Genomic DNA, 8,580 nt, shown 5'->3' with positions numbered 1-8,580 from the left:
GAAAGTAGACAATACTTAATTGAATATAAAATCCCAATAAGGGAGAATACTGTAACTTATGAGACTAGGATAATGTACATAAATTCGAGAGTATGAACTTCTCTTTATGTCTCGTTATCAAACACATGTAGTTACGAGATCATGCCAAAATGAAGGAAGGATTTAGCCTTAAAACGCCTTATCACAATCTGTCCAATAACCACGTTGAACTGGTCTCGTCGTACCTTAATCTACAACAATGATAATAATACTATCATTATGTTACGGAAGGTACAACTATCGCATAACGAACGATAAGCTTATTTTATAATAAAACGGGCAACATCTCCCCTATAATCTTTACTTTCTCCCAATTCGACATAACACCAACAACAACAAGAACACAATAATAATAACATGTATACATCATTTTCCAACCTTATATACATCATAAAATACCACAAAATAGCCCACACACCCTGATTACTTCATACACAAAAATGATAACCATAGTAGTGTCAAATAACCTGAAAATGTAACGATGAACAACCAACCCACCATTTCGCTATTATGTGGTATTTCTCCATACCATTTCTTCTCCAAAACTCCATAACACGGCAGTAAAATAGACAACCCAACAACAACATAAAACAACCCACAAAACAATCCACTACAAGTTGAATAACTCAAACTCACGGCTTCCGATCATCGTCCCGTGAGTACTTACAATTATTAAACGAATATATATACTTTTATACCAGAAAAATAGATGAAAGAGGGCAGTATATTTACCTTATTTGTTGAATATCTCAACTCCTATCTTGGTTCTTCAACCCTTAGGTTTTCCTCCAACTAGAACTTGAAAAGAAGAGAAAATCATTTAGGGTTTTGTGTTGAATTTTTGGGAGAGGTTTGCAAGGGCTTATCTCTGATATTTTTGCTCTATAATGAGTGTAATATTTGAAGTAAATCATCCCTTAAAGGGGCTCTTTGGCCTACCCAAACTATCCCCTTTTTGGACATATTTCATCCTTTCATTTAAGCAAGTAGGTGACACACCTACTTGTCACCTATGCAGTCTGTGCAGTCTCTAAAAAATACAAATATCTCTTTGCTCCGATGTCGTATCAACAAACGGTTTAATGCATTAGAAACTAGACTCGTAGATCTTCAATTTTATAGGTGTATCATACCGTAATTCAAAGTATATTGGGAGAAAAGCTTCAATACATTTGACCTAAATTTTAGCACATTATGAATATAACTTGTGATGACCTTTGCCAACTTTTGTTCCACAACTCGCCTGACTTCAAAACATAATACACTACTATCATACGACTAAAATAACTCATAACATAACCTTCTTATCATGTTAAGTACCCTAGTCTCACCCCTAAAGTACATGTTATAACATTCCCAACTTGTCGACTTTCGACGAAACTTATTTTCTTCAATTCGTTTAGATTCTAAGCCTTCTAACTCCCTTGGTACTTGTTATTCATTATCTTAAATATTTGTAACCTTCAAGGTAACATGACTAACTTACTTTATATATGTTCAAAGATGATCTCATTTATGAACTTACATCAAATGACTTGCGACGTACTTTTACGTACGAAAACATGGGGTGTAACATCATTCCCCCTTTGGAACATTCGTCCTCGAATGTTGACTGATGCGCTTATCAGTCTCATAACCATAGATCTTACGAATAATTTAGTACTGTCCTTGCTATATAGGCAACTGGTCTATGAATAAATCCAATCTCGTAATTGTTGTTACCTTCTGTCATGCAGGCAGTACGACTTTAGGTGACAAGCTTGTGGGCGTGCACCGTGGTAATTATGACTCTGTTGATTCTACGGTGTTGTGTAGTTATCTAGTCTTGTTTTATCCATGTAATTCCTACGTGTTAGAGTAATTGAGCTGTGATTCATGCTAGAAATCATGTCTAGGATATGTGCTTATTCTATTGGGACCCACTGAGATTACTTCTACTATTGAGTTATTTTCTTAAACTGCAATTATGTACTTAGTCGTGTTTATTCATTTGCATATCATATCTCACTCTGATAGGTGACAACTACCTTGCTTTATGTTTTGATGATCTAACAAACTTACTGTCAAGAACAAGATAAGGAACCAGTTACATATCCTCAAGACCTTAAGATCGAAAGGTTCCATCTTGGAATATGCTTCAACTCTTTAGCGTTAGAGGAACAACAACGGGAACAGATAACTATCGTTTCCCAAGGAAACAATACAAGTCAACTGCCCTAGTTGTAAAGTTGTTGCATGCACGCGTTACAGTGCAAAAACAGTGCAACAATCAACTTTATAGGGAGTGTCTTTTACCTACCTTGCTTACATCATCTTTGTGATGTCACAAATGTATTATTAACGTCAAGGAAGGTAAAACAAATCATTTGTTCACTTAGATAAATCACTGAAACTCTCACACGGTCATTGATGATGAAGCAATCAACTCTCAAGTGCATCAAGGACAAAGAACAACACTACTACGGACCAGTTCCCCACAGCAAGTCATTATATGTCCTTAGTTGAGTTTTAACTTTGTAATAGTTCTTAAATTCTATTTCCAACTTAGCTTGTTCAGAAGTATTCTATAAGAAACTCTTTGGAAACCTTAAACCTTTGTGTTTGAGTCTTGGCTAGAGTTAATCGAGTTGTAAAGTCTTTGTAATAGAGTTATTACAAAGTGGCTTGTAATAGAGTATTACAAGTTAGTGAGGGATTAAGAGGTTAATTCCTAGGTTGCATAGGTTGTAATCTAAAAGTTGCTCAGTAGTGAAGTTGAAATCCTACAAGGGTAGGTCATAGTTTTTAATCCCGTTGAACTGGGAATTTTTCACGTAAAATTCCTCTTGTCATCTGCTTACTGTTGTATGCGTATGTTCTAGTGGAACTGATAGAGAACCCGGTTCTCTTTAGAGTTTGGTGGGCCCTTATATTCTATCAATTGGTATTAGAGCAGGTTCTTTCTATCAGGTTAACACCTAGAAAGGATCCTCATGGCTGCTCCTCCAAACATCGAAGGAGGCCAGTCTACTTACAGACCACCTAGGTTCAATGGAAAGTATTACGGATGGTGGAAAACTAGGATGCACGACTTTATCATGGCTGACAATTTTGAGCTATGGGATGTCATATGTGACAAACCTTTTGTTCCCTCCAAGAATCTTGGCGACCCAGCTGTAGCCATTCCCAAGACGAGGAAGGAATTCAATGACGCTGATCGAAAGGCCATAGAAAAGAACTTTCGTGCAAAGAAAATTCTTGTTTGTGGCATTGGTCCTGATGAATATAACAGGATATCGGCATGCCAATCTGCAAAAAAAATATGGGAGGCTCTTTAGACAGCTCACGAATGAATAACACAGGTTAAGCAATCTAAGATCGACATGCTCACAACTGAATACGAGCTCTTCAGGATAAAAGATGATGAATCCATCCAAGATATGCACACTCGTTTCACCTCCATCATTAATAGGCTTCACTCTCTTGGTGAAACTATTCCAAGAAACAAGCTTGCCAGGAAAATCCGTAGTGTTCTGCCCAGTTCCTGGGAAAGCAAAGTGAACGCCATTACAGAGGCGAAGGACTTGCAGACACTGACTATAGATGAACTTGTTAGCAATCTGAAAACATATGAAATGAAGAAGAAGAAGGACAATGAAAGAAGAGAACCCAAAAGGTAGAAGAACCTAGTCCTCAAGACAGACAACAATGATTCAAGTGGTGAGGATGGTGATATGGCTTACTCGACAAGAATATTCTAGAAGATGGTTCGCAGGAATGGAGGCATTCCAAAAAGGGGAAGTTCTAGTGAGACAAAAAAATATGACATCTATCATAAATGTGGCAAGCCAGGACACTTCATCAAGGAGTGCCATCTCTTAAAGCAAGATCAGTAAAAAACAACTTTGACAAAGCAACCAAGAGGAACTCGATTCCTGATAAACGCTTCAAGAGAAAGAATGTCGTTGACAATGCTGTAAAGCAAGCTCTTGCTGCATGGGGAGACTCCTCCAGTAAATCTGAAGAAGAAAATGATCATGGTGATAGTTCAATCATGGCAGTGGAAAGTGAAGCAACTGAGTATGACTCAATCTTTACCTTGATGGCTTAATCTGATGATGATGAAGATGATGACGATGATGAGGTAAATTTTCTGGATGTTCAGAGAAATTTGAAATCCTATTTTCCTAAAAAACTCATGTCTTTGGCAAATGTGTTAATTGATGCTTATCACAGTCTTATAAATGATAAAGATGCTTTAACTATGGAGTTAGGGGAAGCAGAACAAACCAGAGATGACTTAGTAATCATTGTTGTTGATTTAAAGGAAACAATTGAGAACCTGAAGAAAGAGAAGGGTGCCTTAGATGAAAAAATTACAAATACAAAACATGAAAGAGTTGATATAATGGTCGTTGTGGTGGACCTAAAAGAGACCCTTGAGTGTGTAATAAAGGAAAAAGAAGTCTTGGCTGAGAGAGTTGCTAACATTAAGCATGAGAGAGATGACCTATTAGTGGTAGTAGTGGACTTGAAGGAAACAATTGGGGAACCTAAAATAAAGAGTAGGCCTGAAAATTCTCAAAAGGGAAAGGAAGTAGCAAGCGAGGCACACATTAAGCTTGAAAGTGAGCTAAATTCAGTAAAGTATAGTCTGTGTGCTGAGCTTGAGAAAAACAAACAACTTCATGAAGAACTAGGAAGAGTGAAGAGTGATCTTGAAAAATCACTCAAGTGGACCTGGTCCGTTGATGCTATAACTGCCATATACACCAACAATGGGGGAAACAGGCAGGGGATTGGGTTCCAAAGGGAAAAGATTTCCTACAACCCTCATAGCAAGTATGTTACTATACCTGATAATTAGCTTTGCACTCACTGTGGCAACACTAGGCAATTTAAAGAAAATTGTAAGGCCAGATTTTAGTCACAACAGAAAAATAAAGTTTTCACTGAAAAAGTAACTACTGGTAGAGAACCTGGTCCCTCATATAAAAAACACATGATGCATGCTTGGACTAGAAGATCCCTCATTCACCCCTTTCCTCATTACAAGGGACCCAAACTCATTTGGGTTCCTAAGTCTAACTCCTGTTTTTCTTGTGCAGGGAACAGTGAAAGGAAGCAACCTATAATGGTACATGGATAGTGGCTGCTCAAAGCACATGACTAGAAGTACAAATGACTTACTTTCACTTAAAGCCCTGCAAGGAGGGAGTGTATTCTTCGATAATGGCAAGAAAGGATACATTCTGGGAGTTGTAAGGATTGGGAAGTCTCTCTCACACTCAATCGAAAATGTGTACTACGTGAACGGGTTGAAGTACAACTTGCTAAGTGTTTCCCAGATCTGTGACAAGGTAAACAAGGTGAAATTTGTGTCAAAAATATGTACAGTCACAAACATAGTGACTGGTGAGGTGGTGCTAGTAGCAAAAAGATACAAAAATATCTATGTTACTGATTTTGAGTCTCTGCAGAATGGTGATCTCAACTGTCTAAGTGCTATTGATGATGATGCTGAATTATGGCATAGGAGGCTGGGTCATGCAAGCTTCACGTTGCTGGACAAATTGGTCAGGAATGACATGTTCGTGGTCTGCCCAAGTTAAGTTTCAAGGATCACAAAGTATGTGATGCATGTATAAAAGGCAAGCAAGTCAGATCCTCATTCAAGCCCAAAAAGGAAGTCAGTACCTCAAAGTCACTTGATCTTCTTCACATGAATCTATGTGGACCCATGAGGGTGGCAAGCAGGGGAGGAAAGAAATATATCTTTGTTATAGTTGACGATTACTCTAGATTCACCTGAATTCTGTTTCTCAGAACCAAGGATGAAACCTTTGAAGTGTTTGATGCTTTCGTCAAAAAGGATTCAAGTAAAGATGGGTAATAATGTAGTTTGCATCAGGTCTGATCATGGGACAGAGTTCGACAATGCCAAATTTGATGAGCTCTTTACTGAAAATGGTATCACTCACAATTATTCGGCTCCAAGAACACCTCAACAAAATGGTGTTGTGGAAAGGAAGAATAGAACTCTTAAAGATATGGAAAGGACAATGTTGATTGACAGTGGGATCGCAAAGAACTTCTGGGTTGAGGCTGTCAATACTGCTTGCTACTTGGTGAACAGGTGCATGATCAGGTCTCTTTTGAACAAGACTCCATATGAACTGTTGAATGGAAGGAAGCCCAAGCTGACAAATCTAAGGACTTTTGGGTGTAAATGTTTTGTCCTCAACAATGGAAAGGAAGCTCTTGGAAAATTCGATGCGAAAAGTGATGAAGGAATCTTTCTGGGATACTCATCTCAAAGCAAAGCTTACAAAGTATACAACAAAAGGACTCAATGTGTTGAAGAGAGTATACATGTGATTTTTGATGAATCTCACCTCTTATGTGAGAAGGAAATACATGTTGACCAAGATGGAGAACCTTTATCTGTTCCAGGTGAATTTATTGATATGGCAAATGGAAAGGCATACATGATGAGTCATGTCAAGGAATCCAGTAAAGATGATGCAAATACATCTTCATCCATTGGAGAGGAACCTGGCCCCACGATGACAACAACTGAAGCTGAACATAGAGTTGCTGATGCAGTCCAAGGTACTCCACTTGCCGAAGTAAGAAGCGGCCAAGAACCTCAGTCAGATACACCTGGGTCCTCTACAAATGAGAGTCAGTTACCAAACTGGAAGCACAAAAGCTCACATCCTCTTGACAACATATTCACCCCTCTTGACTCAGGTATTCAAACAGATCAAAAGCCAGAAACTCACTTGCCTTTTTCATCCTTTCTTTCTCAAATAGAGCCCAAAAACATCAAAGAAGCGTTGAAAGATGCAGACTGGATCACAACCATGTAAGAGGAGCTGCATCAATTTGAAAGAAACAAGGTGTAGCACCTGGTCCCTCGACCTGCAGATCGAACTATTATAGGAACCAGATGGGTATTCAGGAATAAACTTGATGAGTTTGGAAATATAACAAGAAACAAGGGAAGGCTTGTAGTTCAAGGCTACAATCAGGAAGAAGGGATCGATTATGATGAAACGTTTGCTCTAGTTGCTCGAATGGAAGCCATTAGAATTCGCATTGCCTTTGCATCTCATAAGGAGTTCACACTGTTCCAAATGGATGTCAAAAGTGCATTTTAAATGGCTATCTGAAAGAAGAAGTCTATGTCAAGCAACCTCCTGGTTTTGAGAGTCACGAGCATCCTGAGCATGTGTTCAAACTGGACAAGGCATTGTACGGGCTAAAACAGGCTCCCCGGGCTTGGTATGAAAGGTTGTCTAAATTTCTTCTAGAAAATGAATTTACAAGAGAAAACATTGACAACACTCTTTTTATGAAGAAACGAGGGAGGAACCTGCTCATTGTTCAGGTATATATTGATGATATTATTTTTGGAGCCACAACTGACTCTCTTTGTGAAGAATTTGCAAAACTCATGGGGAGTGAGTTTGAGATGAGTATGATGGGCGAATTAAATTTCTTTCTAGGATTCCAAGTGAAGCAATCTCAGAAGGGAACATCGATAAGTCAGCAGAAGTACATCAAGGAATTGATGAAAAGGTTTGACATGGAAGCATCAAAAGTCACCGACACCCTATTGCCACAGCTACCCGTCTAGACATGGATGAACCCGGTTCCCCTGTAAATCAGACCATGTATAGATGGATCATAGGGTCACTCTTGTATCTTACTGTAAGCAAACCAGATATTATGTTCAGTATGGGTCTTTGTGCAAGGTTTCAATCCAATCCAAAGGAATTTCATCTGAAGGCGGCCAAGAGAATATTGAGATATCTCAAAGGAACACATGACCTAGTTCTCTACTATCGTTCAGGTGATAGTTTTGATCTTATTGGGTATGCTGATGTTGATTATGCAGGATATCTAGTGGACAGAAAAAACACGTCTGGAATGGCACATTTCCTGGGTTGTTGCCTAATCTCGTGGGGTACAAGGAAGCAAAACTCAGTGACACTCTCAACTGCTGAAGCGGAATATGTAGCAGTTGCTTCTTGTTGTGCTCAATCGTTGTGGATCAAGCAGCAACTGGAAGACTTTGGAGTGTTCTCAGATTGTGTGCCTCTCCTATGCGACAATACAAGTGCACTCAACATGGCCAAAACTCCAGTCCAACATAAGAGAACTAAGCACATTGACGTGCGTCATCACTTCCTCATAGACAATGTTGAAAAGGGGCTCATTTGCATGAAATTCTGCAGCACAGAAGATCATATTGCAAACATATTTACCAAGGCCTTGAATAGAGAACATTTTGAAAGAAATCCTCTGGCACTGGGATTGATAAAGCCCAACTGAGAACCTGGTCCTTCGATGATTGGCTATGAAAGACATGTTCAGGTAAAATTAGCTAAAACGTATTTTCTGGCAAAGTCTAACTCATCTCTATACCGTCACAGGTAGACACGCGTGATGATTATAGAGCAAATAGGCAGTTAATGCAGTACGCGCTGGTAAAAAGGGCAAAGCTTACAAATGCAAGCTTAGTCAGGGAACCTGGCTCCCCTGACACAGGTTAGT

General features: G+C 38.9%; 1 protein-coding gene across 1 annotated transcript; it reads left to right on the top strand.

The window, feature by feature from the left end:
• Window positions 1-7,662: 7,662 nt before the first annotated feature.
• On the top strand, window positions 7,663-8,358 carry LOC142171752 (secreted RxLR effector protein 161-like). Its single transcript, XM_075235451.1, has one exon. The coding sequence runs from the start codon at window positions 7,663-7,665 to the stop codon at window positions 8,356-8,358; it is 696 nt and encodes a 231-aa protein (XP_075091552.1).
• Window positions 8,359-8,580: the final 222 nt, after the last annotated feature.

The sequence above is a fragment of the Nicotiana tabacum genome, chromosome 17 (genome assembly GCF_000715075.1).
Source record: "Nicotiana tabacum cultivar K326 chromosome 17, ASM71507v2, whole genome shotgun sequence".
In the NCBI taxonomy this organism is placed as follows: Eukaryota; Viridiplantae; Streptophyta; class Magnoliopsida; order Solanales; family Solanaceae; genus Nicotiana; species Nicotiana tabacum.
This window is presented reverse-complemented; position numbering and strand designations above follow the sequence as displayed.

Bases quoted from the DNA above. Each gene is read 5' to 3' on its own strand.
- LOC142171752 (XM_075235451.1), top strand. From the start codon at position 7,663: ATGGATGAACCCGGTTCCCCTGTAAATCAGACCATGTATAGATGGATC.